The 16219-nt window shown below is 30.2% G+C and overlaps 1 protein-coding gene across 6 annotated transcripts in view; it reads left to right on the top strand.

The window, feature by feature from the left end:
* Positions 1-7775: 7775 nt before the first annotated feature.
* Rbp (RIM-binding protein) overlaps positions 7776-16219 on the top strand; it is a 59401-nt gene continuing 50957 nt past the window's right edge. For 4 of the 6 annotated variants that reach the window (XM_065513719.1, XM_065513751.1, XM_065513711.1 and 1 more), the window contains exons 1-5: positions 7776-8004; positions 8202-8303; positions 8429-8647; positions 12548-12665; positions 12736-13169. In XM_065513719.1, the coding sequence (XP_065369791.1) occupies positions 7861-8004; positions 8202-8303; positions 8429-8647; positions 12548-12665; positions 12736-13169 (1017 nt within the window). In that variant the 5' untranslated portion in view covers positions 7776-7860. The remainder of the gene's footprint in view (positions 8005-8201; positions 8304-8428; positions 8648-12547; positions 12666-12735; positions 13170-16219) is intronic. The other 2 variants (XM_065513740.1, XM_065513730.1) reach the window with 1 other exon arrangement.

The following is a 16219-nucleotide window of genomic DNA, read 5'->3' as shown; positions in this document are numbered from 1 at the left end:
AATTTTGAGATTTTCGAGAAAAACTATTCTTTGGCCATTGAGCCGAATTTATTTACTGTTATGATTTTCAAGCAAAAGCTATTCAGAATATTATATTCCAGGTAATTTTAAATATAGTCTGAAAGTTTTACTAAAATCGGAAAACGTTAACCCTTTAATCGTGAAGGTCAAATGTAAATTTTTCCAATATTTGGAATTTCTCATGGAAAGATAGCGAAATGTTATATATTTTTGGGCCGATTTTGATGAATCTTAAGAAGTATATAATAGTATTTACAAAACCAGCAGAAAAATTGAAATTAACCTTTAATAGCACTTGGGGTTAAAATGACCCCAAACTTCTAAAACCATAAACAAAATTGTCAATTTCAATAGTGCTGATAAAAAATTGTTTTTTATATGAAACAAACTTTAAAATATTGTATTGTTATTAGAAAATAGTATTACTAAGCCATTTTGAAAAATGTTAAAATTTATGTTTAATTTTGACCACACATTTTTCAAACGGCAAAATATTGTATTTATACCTGTTTTTTGCTTTAATAACGTAATTAATATTTTATTAAGGATTTTTGAATAATAAAATTAATTTTAACCCTTTAGTGTACTTAATTTAAGATAAGATTTAAAAAATAACTCGAATGATTCAGTTTATTTAATTCTGAAAAACATTAAAGTTACCACCATTCATATTGACTGTGTTTTTCGTGATTTTAAAAGTTGAGGGTAATTTTAACCCCAAGTTCTATTAAGGGTTAATTTTAATTTTTCTGCTGATTATGTAAATACTAGACTATGTGTTATATTTTTCTTAAGTTTCATCAAAATCGGCCCAAAAATATATAACATTTTGCTATCTTTCCATAAGAAATTCCAAATATTGAAAAATTTGACCTTCACGATTTACGGCCATTTTCACAATGTACGATTATTTCATTTTAACCGGAAAATTAACTAACTGTCGGATTGTTTAACGGGGACCATTTAACCAACGGTTACCGATTTACGTTTCACCATCATTTGATTACTTAACCAAAGCATTCAGTAGAAAGTATGGCAATAATGCATACATTTGTTTACGAAAAATAGTGTAATGAAAGATTGAAATATAAAAAATTGTCTAAAAGACGGCATAAAAAATAATAATTTGTGTTTTCTTAGTGGTATAATAAAAAAACGTATAAAACTCAAAAATATTAAGGTACCTAACTGTAAAATTTACAGAACAAACTGAACAATTACTGAAAACCAACAAGGAAAAGTGCACATTTGTTGTTTGGTTTGTAAGTGCAATATCCGGGTGGTATATGGATTACCCCGTGCAAAATTTACTTTTCTTCGCTTTACACTTTTAAAAATTATAAATATTACAAAAATATAAATGATTTTCCATGTTCTTTTATTATATTTCTTACAATTAAGATGCTAACCTGCGAAATTTATTCGGTTATATTTAACAGCAACTTTGTTGTTAAATAGTGTCAGTTAAGACTTAATCGTACGTTGTGAAATTCATATTAGCCTAACTTGCGCTTAAAGTTCACGTTAACTTTTAATCGTACATTGTGAAAATGGCCGTTAAGGGTTAACGTTTTCCGATTTTAGTAAAACATTCAGACTATATTTAAAATTTCCTGTAATATAATATTCTGAATAGCTTTTGCTTAAAAATCATAACAGTAAAGAAATTCGGCTCATTCGCCTAAATATGGCCAAAAAATAGTTTCTCGAAAATCTCAGAATTTAAATCGCAGGTACGGAAAAACCATAGGAGGTGTTTCCATACTTTTTTCATATTTTTATTCCCTATTATGTTCTCAATAAATCCCAATGTGATGATCAAAAAATTTGTTTAACAAAATTTTTAAAAATTTGAAATTGCCTTTAAAAAAATTAATTTTTTTTGGTCATACCTGCGAATAGGTTAACGGTATCCTACGAAGACAAAAACTCATATACAAGTAAATATGGATATATTTTAAGTAAAAATAAGCTTTTATTTTAATATTTCTCAAAATATGTTAATTTTGTTCCTACATTTCATGTTCTAGTGGCCTGAGATACGTTAATGGCCTGGCGATTTTTTAATAACTTTAACAATTTTTAACCAATTTTTGTGTTTTATATCTTAGTAGAACGACAATTACGTAAACATTTCGATTCTTTTAAATTAAATTGCAAAAGTAGTTATTTAGTGGCAACATTTTAACAAAAACTTGAAAATCGCATTTTTCCCCTTGTAAATGCACTTCAAAACTAAAACGCAAGTCGGCAAGGGTTGCAAACATGATAGAAAGACAAAATTTCATATTTAACTATAGTTTTATATATATAAAAAAATAGAGGGTATGTGTTTCAAAATTCCCAAAAAAAAAATTTTTGGACACTCTAGTGTACACACTCTATCATTTTGTTTGTTAAATTTGTCCTATACGGTAAAAAGTTGTTCATGCGTAAACAAGATTTTTCTGTGTAAGTTATCAGCTTACATTTTTTAAAAAGACTGAATTTTGCGTGATGTTTATCTCACAGACTATGGTTTTCTGTTTCCGGAGAGGATTTCAATGAACTCCATTTGATGGCTTTGATGACTTGCTTAATCCCCAACGTTTTGCAAATATACGGTTTTTGGTATTCCACAAAGTGCTGTATCAGGGATATGGTGCTCATCTCACGCTGATACAATTTGGAATTTTCGTATGATAATAAATGGGTACCCAATAAGAATTTTTGCTAGAATTCATGTTGAAATCAAGTGTAATTCTAGTCTTGAATTATAGTCATGCAATTGCATTACAGTTGTTTAAGTCTATATTTCGATAGCATTCTCCGGTAAAAATTTGTTTTAATTTGATTTATTTTTTTTTTGGAATTTTCAACCTTTTTCATTACACAAGTCTTCCTTGTGATAATTGTTGTAGCACATAAATTCATAAACTCATATTCTTATTTTGAATAACTGATGCATAAAGACAATATTAGAATTGGCAGCACTGCACTACTGCATGATTTTAAACGGTTTAAGGGAGAATGAATGCATTAAATATCCTTTAATCCCAGAATATTCGCATGCCATATCAATAACGATTAATTGTAATTGTAATTTTTATAGGCTCAAACACTTACACTTTGACTTAAATATCCATATACACATGCACGCGCTCCGTTCAAAAATCCTTGATGAAGAAAGAGTACAAGAAAGAAAGATAATTAAAAGAATTTTTTGTAAGATTTGAATTTGGCACAATCCGTCCATTGTTGAATTTCCTATTTGGCCTTAAAATTGTTCATAAACACACATACACACACTACACTCACTACTCATACAAACAGAAACAGAAGTGAAGTGTGTATTTACTCGTGCTGGTAAAAGGAAACGAAATAATTGTCCAAGTATGGATAAAGCGAGCAAGCAAACAAGCTTCAATAAAAAAGTACACGGTCACAGTCGTAACTAGCAAATACTCGTAGTCGAAGTATGTAACTTTAATGGGATAAATAGAAAAAATATAAATAAGTACATACATAATGGTTAGCATAACAATTAACCCAAAAGTTCAAAGGTCAAACGCACAAAACTTTTATACAACTTAAAAAAAGCCATACTAAACTGTAAACTGTATACGGAATTAAAGTTAACATCATGCAAACAACTTAGAGCAGAATTTTAAAAGAATGTTGTCGTAAAATTTAAAAATAAAAAATATACTTTTGAATAGCATGATATTTAGAACTAATATATGGAAATCACAGGAAATTTATGCGTTGATATTTTCTTTTGTTTCTTTTCTATAGCCATATTACTGAAACCAGCTGATTCATATCTGTGTAATCTGTGACACAAAGCTTATGAAAGAAATATGTAATGTTGCTCCTAAAAGTATACATCAAATATTTAAAGTGTTTTTTATTAACACTTTATTAGTTACACTTGGCAACAAAATCGAAAAAGCCATAAGTCTGAATATATTCTGAAGTTTTAGAGTTTTCATGTTTTTTTTTAAACAAAAAATTCGTTACTTTCATGTAAAAAATATATTTTTTGCTTCAATTTGTTATTATAACTGCGAAACTATTGAGCCGATTGAAACGCAATATATATGTGAAAATCTGAGCATAGCATGGGAAAATTGTTTTCAATATTCAATCAATCGAAAGAAGAACATTAACTACTCAATTTCATGTATATCAAACAAAAAACTTAAATTTTGTGAAAATGAGCGAATTCACTTAATTGTGAATAAATTCGAAAAGGATCAATCGATTTTTATGATCGATATCTCATTTTATTGCTATTATATGTGGATTTGCGATAAAGCAATAAAAACCTGAACAATTTCTGCTGTTTCGATTTTTCATGAGTTGCTATTTTCACTTAATAAATATATTTTTTGCTTCAATTTGTTACTATAACTCCGAAACTACTGAGCCGATTGAAACGCAATATATGAACAGATTAAAGGTTACGTAAAGTTGAACTTTTCAATAATATCCAACTAACCCTTTTTGAGGGTACAGTGAAATTCCTCCCAAATGAAATAACTCCCCACGAAAAAATGAAATAACACCCAACAAATTTTCCATACAACTTGGGACTTATTTCATTATGAAACAACTCCTAACGCATAGGGAGTTATTTCATAATTTTTTGTTGGGAGATATTTCATAATACAATAACTCCCAATGAAACAACTCCCAATGACATTTTTGTTGGGTTTTATTTCATTTTATTTTGGGAATTAGGAGTTATTTCACTGTATTGGGAGTTATTTAATTTTTGTTGGGTTCTACTTTGCCAGATTTTTATACACCCCGGAGGAGAAAACCTTAGCGCACGGCCGAAGGCCGGCAATGCACAAAACTTTTGCAAAACAATGCAAAACTAATTTTCTGAGTGAAGCCAGTTTTTGACACATCCCAGAGGAGTAAAACTTTGCGGTGCCCTATACGCCCGCGATGCAAAAATTGTTTGGTAGGCGAAGAATAATTTCACTTTTGTAGTTCCTTTTTTTAGATTGCATAAATAAATAGCTTCATATTGGGAATTATTTCATTTCTATTGGGAGTTATTTCGCTTTTTTGGGACTAATATTTTTAAAATTATGAAACCTCCGATTATTGGGAGTAATTTCATTTTACCATTTGGTAGTTATTTCATATTTCGAGTTTGTGAATTATTTCATTTTTGAAGGGAATTATTTCATTGGGAGTTATTTCACTGGGAGTTATTTCATTTGGGAGCTATTTCACGGTACCCTTTTAGAGTTATCATAAATTATATGGAGAAACATCTAAAAAAATTAACAATTTTAGAAAAAATCTTTCCATAGAATTCAAAAATTTTACCATTTTTTATCATGATGCATCAAATCTATTAGTGGTTTGTGAAGCCTTTTTTGCTGTTGACCTGTGTTTCATGGGAAGCTCCGGGACAGAAAGTCCGGGGAATTCCGCAAAATTTTCAATACCGAAATCCCGGGAAATAGTGCTAGAATTTCCCAGAATTATTTTATTTAGTTTAATGTCATGCTTTTTGAACTTGACTTAAAGCAGCAAAACAAATGTAGAAGATTCATACAACAAAAAAGATTTAACCCAAATAGACCAATAATGACATGTTCATTATTCGAATTATTCCAAAAACTCGTGAATGTTCAGGGCCATTACAGAATTCTATTCCTATCGAAAGTGGAATTATTTTAGTATTTTGCTTTTTCATAAAGAGTAAAACGAAAATTATTGGAATCACCTTCCGTGGAATTGGATTTTGTTTAATATTATTGGGTTTTCTTCAAGTTTTAATTAACATCTTTACTTAATTTTTGATTTAATAAGCAAAACATGAATAATTCAAAAATCTTATTTTGCAAAAATAAGAGTATCTGAACCATAATTTGGTCTTTATGTTCCATTCAGAGGGTACAATATTTTAAAAAAATAATAAGTTCTTTAGAAACATTGTTGTCCAAAACATCTATCGAAATAAGGGTATATCGTACGTGACATAAAACGGAAGTAATTTTGAGGTACATTTAGAAATATGCGAAAATATTCGAATCGTGAGAGACGTTATGTTTTCTTTTAATTTCTTACATTAAAACAAATATTTTTTCCTTTACAATCCTTCATATTTAAATAAAAACAATATATTGTATGCTTTGATAATAAATAAAATTTAATATCGTACGTGACATACCGTACGTAACAGATTTTTCTCTTATAATAAAACAATATATATTCTGTAAATATACTATGAATACAAAAACTAAAAAAATAAATAGAAAATATATCGAGGGCCTATATTCAAAACCATCTATCTTGAAAAACACAACTTTTCAGGAGAGCCAAAAACAGGTTTTTTCGCGTATTACTTGAATTATTAAAATTCGGTATTCTACAATATTTTCTAAAAGCACCTACTGAATCTCACATATAATTGGTTTTTAAAATTTTGCATTATTGTGGACTTTATGATAGATAGAGGGTTTTGCTTTTCAAAAATATTCAATGTGTATGTATGAAATGATCAGATAGAGGGTTTTGCACTTTAATAAAAATTAATTATTTTGATTTCATTTATGCCATCTTTCAGTTTTTAACGTGATTTATTTAAGATAACTTGATTTATTTCAGATAGCGTCTAATAATACAATATTAAACAAAAAATTATATAAAAAATGTTTTTATTTTGCTTTTGTAAATTTTTTTGAAGTTTGATTGAAGAAATTATTTCAACAAAATATTTGAAAATATTTTTTTTTTTGCATTCAGAAAAATTATTTGTGTAAGATAGAGAAATAACAAAAATGCAATAAAACAGCAAAAAAAATTTTTGTTATAAAATTCACACCATATATGAGTTCTGTTTTACTTAACATTTTACCATAAAAAAGTCAAGTCAAACTCATTTCATACTGCAAGCTAATTGGGAGCCTAGTTTTTGTCTCAATTTTAGCCTAAAATTTATCAATTAAATTAAATATAGTCAGTTTAATCAATTAGTTTTGCCCTTAAAATGTTGTAATAAGCTCTAGATACTTTCACATAGTAACATTTTGCTCCTATCTAAATCATCTTGAAAAAAAGTTTCAAGGCTTTTTGTTTTTTACAGTCGTGGTTGTCATACTCGTGGAATAGCCCATATGTAATTCCTTTGCAAACTGTATGAAAACTTTAGGCATGCAACAACATGAATACAATAATGTTTATCTTAGTTGGAATACATAAGAACGATGACATACATTTAAATGTTTTTATACTAGAAAATGTAAAATATAAATAGTATAAGTTCAAAGATTCATATTAAAGTAGTTGCCACCATAGGAGTTAGTCTGACACATAACAGGCGACATAAAACGTGATGTTGTCAACTTGAACATAAAACGAAACGAAATGAAGAAAAAAATACACAAAATCTAAAACAGAAAGAGGTGAAATGTAAAAGATTTTGCCCAATTAAGAACATTGAAATATGCCTGATACATTATACGACCATAAACCGGAAGCACAAATATCATCCAAGTGAATTCGTTTAAACCCAGTTTATTGACAGTCTTCTTTTCGAATTTTCTACTCTTTTCTTTATTTATTTGTTATGGTAGCAAGAGTGCAGATATAAATTTAGAGCAAAATATCAATGGTTTCCTAGTGTTTCCATGAAGTTCACGAAATTTATGTGTGCAATATTGAGATTTTTTTTTTTGGTTTTTTTCCTGTGGTTTACGAGTAATAAAATTGTCATTTTGTTTGTTTGTAATTCATTGCAGCCTTTGCAACAGAAGCAGTGCAGTAGCAGATGCAGTAGAGGCAGCAGCACAAACTAAAAATAACAGCCATTAAAAAATATAGAAATAGTTCACGATGCCGTACGAAACAATGCACCATTCACAGCAACACCACCACCACCACCATCAAACATCCACAGCTAACGGCATGTACGACTCCTTAAGTTTACAGTTACGCGATGCTGAAACGCGTCGTTCCGAAATCGAACGAGCACATCAAGTAAGTTGAATAAGAAACACAATTTTACTCCCCTTCCTCTGGCCATAATCATTACCTCATCTGTTTATAATTTTCTTTAATTGCATTTAATACAATTGAATTAAATTAATAAGAAATTTCTACCCGAGATAACTGAAACTGAACTGAAACTGTTTCTGTTTTTTATTTATTTTTTGTGTGTGTTTGTATTACAACAGGAAACCTTGGCACAAATTCGTAATCTTAGCAGTTCTGGCGGTCGTCAAGATATAGAAGCCATTGAAAATTTACAATCTCGTGCCAGAGAACTAGAGAAAAAGGTTTGTTGTGTTTTATATGTTGTTTATAATTAACTAACTAAATAATTATATTTATTCAATTCTATACTCTTGTTCTGTATGAATCTTTCTTACTACATCTTTCATTTTTTTTGGTTTATCTCTAGGCTGCTTTGGAAAATGTGCACTGCGAGGAATTACAAATTGAATTATCTGCTGCCATGAAAACAAAATCATCTCGTTCGAGCTGCGAGCAACGACAGAATGTTGCGTCGAGTGCCACAGCTACATCGGGTACCAGTACCTCAGTTACCTGGGCGCCCACAATAGGCCATCATGATGATCAGGGTTCCGAAATTGACATCATTATGGCCAAAATTGAACAGGCACGTTTATCTCTAGCTAATGTATGTTATTTTCTTTGTATGTTTTTCGTCTAAACTCTCGACACGCATTATTAGTGGTCATCTGTGAAAGCTATTTGCATAATGCTGTTACAAAATTCATCATCACCACAATCCCTTTCGTCTGAAGAAGATGTTGGAAGACTATAAAAGTGGGCATTTAACTAAGGAAATTGGAACAAATTAGGAAATTATGAGTGCTAGGAAATATCGAGTTTGGAAGCTTAACATTTTATTATATTAAATTTTTACCCCTTTTCACATAATATTGAACAATTTAGATGAAGGATGACATTAAAGAAGATAATCAAAATCAATTTGGTTAGGTTTCTCAACAATTTCAAATTAATAAGTCTGTTATAAAACTACTGCGAATTGGTTATATCTACCCTGAACAACTCCATTGATAATATCTACAATATAAAATAAGGATAAGTATCTCACATTTCGACGATGTTCGAAAGTACCAATATGCCTGGTAATAGTTTCGTTTCCTATAAGGAAGATCCATGTCAAAGCGGACAGCAGTCGGATTTACCATCTCCGATTTTAATGAAATTTACCACATACATAATATATCCAATATGTTTCTTATATCAGTGACATTTTCAATGGAAACTCATTCCGATGTAAAAATATCGCGATTTGAAAATTGAAAAATTTTTTAAAATTGTCTAAAATTATATACACATAATTGCCCATAACTTTGAAGCTACTCAAAGACCAGACCAAAATTATAAAAATTATTCAACTATAGCAAAAATTCTCAAATCCTATAGTTCCCCACTTTAGATAGCCCAATATGTATTTAATTTTTTTATAGAGGGTTCCAATAACCCCGCTCCTGGTATGAATATTAAGCCAAAACACTAAAAAATCTCATTTTTTGGATTTTTCCAACAAAAATTTTGCGAATTGCTGTATTCGTGATAATAAATTTAAATTTGTTTTTATTTTATTTTTTAACTGTAAAATTATTAAAAAAAATATTCATAAAAAAATTTAATTTCAATTTGAAAAATTTGTATCTTTGCAATTACTCATAAAAAATAAGTTTTTGTTATATTTTTCAAAAAAGTATTCCATTAAATTTTTTAATTGTCAAAAGCTATATGTATATCTTTTTGAAAAATAAATAAAATCCGCTATCCATTGATGTAAAAAAAGAAAAACTTATCACCTCGCAGAGAATTTACCCCTGGTGGGGCCACGAGGTCCAAATTGAAAATTTAAACTCTACAATATTTCCACTTTGCGCGTTCATTCAAATTGGACTAACCATTTAGAAGTTACAGATTTATTTCTCTTTTTTATTCTATACCACTGTGCAATGTTACAGAAGAGTGGTGTACTCTAGAGTCGTTTGTATTTCACTATACGATTTGAGAATTCGGAAGGTGGACTCAGAATTTTGGTTCAGAAAAATGTTCTGAAAACAATTCCAATAAATTAATACCCTTAGAGTCAGGACCTGACTGCCAATCAAATTCATTAGGTCTTCAGTAGAACTTCGGAATCCATATAGTGTATTATTCAAAAGTCCATTCAATTCAGATTAATTGAGGAAGAATTTTATGAAAAAATTCAGCTTGCTTTCTCATTAGATTCGGTATTAATATACTGCCCCTCAGAAACGGTTGAATTGGAACCCACTCGGAAAACAAATGCGTGTAATCTGTTTACAGAGTCTAAGTGGTTCTGCGATACGGAAATTAAAAACGATGTAAAATTTATTCTCGATCCGATTTGAAATATGTTAATAAATATGGAATCTACTAGAAGATGTCTATGGTCCTATTATATATTTATTAGAAAACGCATTGAAAGAAAAGCAAATGAATTTGACAGTAAAATGAACACTGGCGAGTTAAGAATTTCAGACTATAAGGTCTGGTAATTATACAATGAATTAAAAAAATCTCTAATGTGGTATTTGTTGAAATGCTACTTCATATTGAGAAAGTGGTTAGAAGTAGTTCCTTTAGCAACTTTATTAAGTTAAAAAATTGCCGTTCACCTTATAAAAATTAGGAAAAAGGCTAATTCCAGCTGATGGGTCTCAAATATGATAATGAGAAGATCATTATCAAACATATACTTCTCTGTAAATAATCTGAAATATAACCAAAAGATCTTATTTGATATGTTGATTTTATAGTTAGAACATTACATTTTGTTTAGAATTTTATGTTTTCTTATAGATATGATTAATTGAGAATATTGAACAATATTTAAGGTCCGTTGTCAGCCTTTAGTATAACTGGATCTTATAAATCTAAAAAAGGCCTACATCGAAATAAAACTATTAAGTGGTGAATTAACCTTGAGATTTATTCCAGTACCTATTTATGGCTACAGTATATCTGTTGTGGAATATTCATACATATATTATTCCAAGAACATATTCGTGGTACACCAAAGATTTAGTTAGGTCTGCACTAAACTTATTACACGTTCCACACTGGGGCAGAATCAACATTTTTTTGGAAATAAATCTGGTATTTCTAAACGGCTTGTCCGATCAGGATAAAATTTGATGTGGGCGTAGCCAAGGCGCTTTCCAAAAATATAAAAATCTTTGAAATCGGGTGGGAAACAAACAAATTTTACGTGTTTAAAAATTTTACATGTCGAAGGTACCCTAGGGTAGAGATGAGCGATCCCGTGATTTTTGAAGAACGTCGTTCTCAGTGAACGTGATTTATAAATCACTGTTCTTTTAAACAGTGACTGTGATCACGTTTTGTCTATGTTAAGCAAAATAACAATTATGTTACGAAGAATACATTATGTATTATTTTCATTCTTAAATCTGTTCTTATGTTAACCAAAAACTAATATTTGCTGATTTAAAAACGTCTGTTAAAAAAACATAGGAATATAACAGAATTAAGCAAATGCAACAAAATGTTAAGAGAACTGATATGTTACAAATATTTTATTTTACTTTTTTATGCGCCTAAAATATGCAGTAACTGTTGTTACCAGTGAATGTTGAAATATATAAAAGAACGACATTTAACAGTTTGTTGAAATACGTAAAAGAACGACATTAAAAGTACCTGTTACTTTCTCCATTTGTTACCAGTGATTTTTTAAAAACGTTACCAGTGAATGTTGAATAATATAAAAGAACGACATTTAACAGTATGTTGAAAAATGTGGAGTAACGATATTAAAAGTACCTGTTACTACAGTTGTTCCAGTGATTTTTCTAAAACGTTACCAGTGAATGTTGAAAAATATTAAGGAACGATATTTAACAGTATGTTGAAAATATGAAAGAACGACTTAAATGTACCTGTTACTTGCAATATTCAGTAACTGTTGTTACCAGTGATTTTTCAATCACAGTGATTAAATCACAGGTATGGAAATATCGCTCATCTCTACCCTAGGGTAGGGCAATTTTAATAACATAAATTCGAATACTCCTTGGCTACTCCCACGTCAAACTTTATCCCGATCGGATGAGCCGTTTACAAATGCCAGATTTATTTCCAAAAAATTTTGATGCTGCCCCACTGTGCGTTCATGCCTAGAAAACTTGCAAGTCACCTAAATTTTAATCACTCATAATCTTCCTATATCCAAGACATTCTGCACTAAGATAAACTATAGATTATAAATGGACTCTATGATTTAATATGTGATGCACTACAAAGCACCCCAACAAAGAGTTTTAATTAAGGAATTTAAAAACAACCAACGGTTTCCCTTCATTGGCACTCATTCAGAGACCTGCAAAATCCACAGTAAACTTCAACTAATTCAAATGGTCCTTGTAGAAAAACATGAAATTTCATTAAAGGAAACATTAAAAAAAAACATAAAAGTTCATGTAAAATAATAATTAAAATAATTTATTTTATTACTATTTAGGATAATCGAGTTTTGGCTGAATTGGAAAATCCAAGAACATCAGCCGGTCTATCATCCATGCCCACAAGTTCCATATTGAATACCACAAATAGCGAATTTAAAACCATATCAAAATCTGGTAATTTTAGGAAATTATATGAAAATATTGTAATAATTTAAATGAAAATCATTTGTCCTTTATTTTGTAGAACTTGAAGAAGAACTGAATCGTTATAAGCGTGCAGTACTTGGTGGCAGTAGTGGGATGTCGGGTACGGTGGGCAGTAGTGCCTACACTGGTTACTCGTCCGCTTTAACCTCCACCCTACCAAACGGTGGTGGCGGTGGTGGTAGTGGTACCGGTAATACCGGTGTGGTTTCAAGTCATTCGGGTACCACGTCGTCTGGTCATGGTCCCGGTCTAACATCCATATCGGCCTTGGTGCCAAATTCAATCGGTGGCATTTCCTCAAGTCTTAGTAGTCATGCTATAACGGCTGCCTCAGCATATGGTGGGGCCGGAAGTGGCGCTGGCTCATCGGCCATTGATAAGCTGTTGAGTGGAACAAGTGGAATCACTGGCATTCCACCATTGCCGGTAAATATTCATACGATGAAGTCTATGCCATCAGCATTAAGTCAGGTAAACTAAAAGAATTCTTTACATTCCACCACAAACAATTCTTAAACATTCAAAACAGACATTTTAGAACATGCATCAGTTTATCAATTAAATATTTAATAAAAAAACAAAACATAAACTTACATACGAGTACTTGCTAGAACAAATCACTCGACAATTTATCATTAGTTGACATAAAAAAAAATATAAATAAATTAACATGTTTTTAAGATTAACTACAATAGCCTAACATTAACATTAACATTGACATAACAGCTAATATTCGTACTAACATTTTATTGTTCTCGTGCAGATTAGTTTCAACGTTCCATGAATTTCATTTGTAAATTGAAACATTTTGATTTTCAGACTTGTATTGGAATTTGAAACAAGGTTTTTGTTAAAATGTTTGCTTAAACTATTTTATTTTCCTTCAAATATATTTGTGGTTGTTTTTAAATTTAATTATTTTTTAATTTTTGGCTTTTGCACGTTTATTTGTTTTTTTTTTCTTTTATCTGTTGAATTTCTTTCCTCCAAAAGAAAACATTTTAATTTTTCAGGGTGCTCCTCTTTCATATTCTTAAACCTTTTGAGAACGACCCTATAATATGAATGAACAAGACTTTATACTGCCAAATCTGGAATAGCTCCTATGCTATCCTTTTACTTGAGAGGAACCAAAGAAGGCAACAGTTTGGCTGGTGGTCTGTATCTAGAGTTTTTCACAGGAATTCCCGGGCCAGAAAATCCCGGGAATTCCGCAAAATTTTCAATCCCGGAATCCCGGGAAATTGTGCGAGAATTCCCGGGAATTATTTTCCTTAGTTTTATGTGCTGTTTTTTGAACTTGACTTTCTCTAAAAGATACTTAAAGCTCCAAAACAAATGCAGAAGATTCATTCAGCAAAAAAGATTTAACCCAAATAGACCAAGTTGGGTTTCCGCATACGTAGTAATCGGCGCCGATAACGAAAAATTAAAAACGTTGGTGTTCGTCAACTTCTCGTTTCTGAATTGTTTTCGTATCAGTTGGGTTCGTTGCGGCATATATAATCAAAATCAGAAATCGAATAAGTCTATCTTATTGTATTTAATTTTTATTGGATTTTTTATTTGTATTCAATTATATTTTAAAACAAATTTTTATATTCTTAAATTGAATAATTTGTTCTAGGCGGGAATTCCCGGGATACCGGGAAATTTCGAAATGAATCCCGATTTCCCGGGAAATGAAAAAGTGCAGGAAAAGAAAAACTCTATCTGTATCACTGATGCTTCCAATCAGAACTCTGGGACGATTGCTTATCTCAATTTAGGGGTTGTCTGTGGAGAAGGTTATGAAATTATGAGATCTTTGTAGTCTCTTATAGTCAGGTTGCACACATGGACTTAGATGTGGTCTGTATCTATTTTATATTTTTATATGAAACTTGGAAATACATTGAATTGGCATAGTGCTTGTTACTTAATAAAGAAGGGGAGATAAAGAAGACTGGAACCCTTATTCGGATTATCGGACGAGTGTGTCAGATCATAACCTACTCACAGAATTTGAGAGATGCGTTGTAAAACTCAGAGGATGTGATTTTGTATATCAATGTCTTTATTGTGGTTTTGTGGGGCATATCTATATCATATCTATATATAGATTAAATTATTCGAATAATTCGGTTAATTTTAAACGTGTGATCATTGGAACAAGTTAAAATCTCTTATTCGAATTATTCGTTTTATTTGAACACGAGAAAAATCGAATAATTCGAATACCCTAATATCATCTATATATATATAAATGAAATGGCCCATGTATGTAATGGCATCACATGAGAACGGCTGGAGCGATTAGTCAGATTTTTTTTTTATTCAATTCGAAATTTTCAGGAGATGGTTTCTAAAGAAAAATTTTCAAAAATTCCGGGTAAACCTCGGAAATTTTTTTTGGGGTCCAGTCAACTGTAATAAAAAGAGCCCCCTAAAGTATGCAATGCAAATTAATATATTTTATTTGCAAATAAATAAGAACAGGCAGATGGATATGGTGGGTTGGAGAAACTTGAAGAACTAATATTAGTAAATAGCTACCGGGCGAAGCCGGGGCGGTCAACTAGTTATATTAATATTTTTCTTTTTTATTTAGCAACATTTTTAATATTTACTTATTTTTAAAACTTTTTAAAACACTTTTATTAATTTTTTCCATATTTTTCTTGTATTTATCAGTTTTATTTTTTAAATCTTTTTTGTAATTAAGAACATTTTAATTGTGATTTATTTAATGTTTCGTGTGTGTATTTTCGCTTTGAGTGTTTTTCTCTGTGCAATTTAATTAAAATTTATATTTAATGTTGTTTGCATGTTGTCAAAAAGTTGCAGTTGCTTTTGTATGTTTCCAACAATTGCTCTACCTATAAATAAATAATTCAAATCAAATATGAATTAAGTATTTTAATACTTAATAAAACTACAACTACATTATTTTTCAAGCTTAATATTTAACAGTCATGAAATATCTACCCGGAATGATTGAACACCGTTTCAATGTTCATGACTTTGTTGATCGCATAATACTCAGAGATTTGTATCTAAATATGTCTACTAAGTTACAAAGGAAATTGTATGAATTAAATATAAAATCCTTCGGTGGTATAACACTAATAAAAGCCACCGAAGTAAAATAATTAAATAAAGGTTGTTGGCTTGGCTAATGCGCCATCTCACCACCAGAGGCGCTGCAATCTGCACTAATAACAAACATATGAGGAGAAAAGCTTTTCTTCTCCTTTCACCAACTTTTCTTCTACAATCTATCCCCTTTCCAAAGAAAGTACCACAACTAATATACACACGCAGAGAAAAAATATAGTTGGTCATGGTTACTGTAACCATTTCAATATTGTTACAAGTTTTTTAACAATATTATAGTCACAGTAACCATTTACATGATTGTGGTAACAATAATATGGTTAATTTACGATTCACATGATTGTATCAACCATATATATGGTTACAGTAAACAAATATATGTTTGTGACAATCATTCATATGATGAAGGACTTATCATATTATGT

This window comes from Calliphora vicina, chromosome 1 (genome assembly GCF_958450345.1).
Source record: "Calliphora vicina chromosome 1, idCalVici1.1, whole genome shotgun sequence".
In the NCBI taxonomy this organism is placed as follows: domain Eukaryota; kingdom Metazoa; phylum Arthropoda; class Insecta; order Diptera; family Calliphoridae; genus Calliphora; species Calliphora vicina.
Note: the sequence above shows the minus strand (reverse complement) of the source record. Positions and strands in the feature narration are given on the sequence as shown.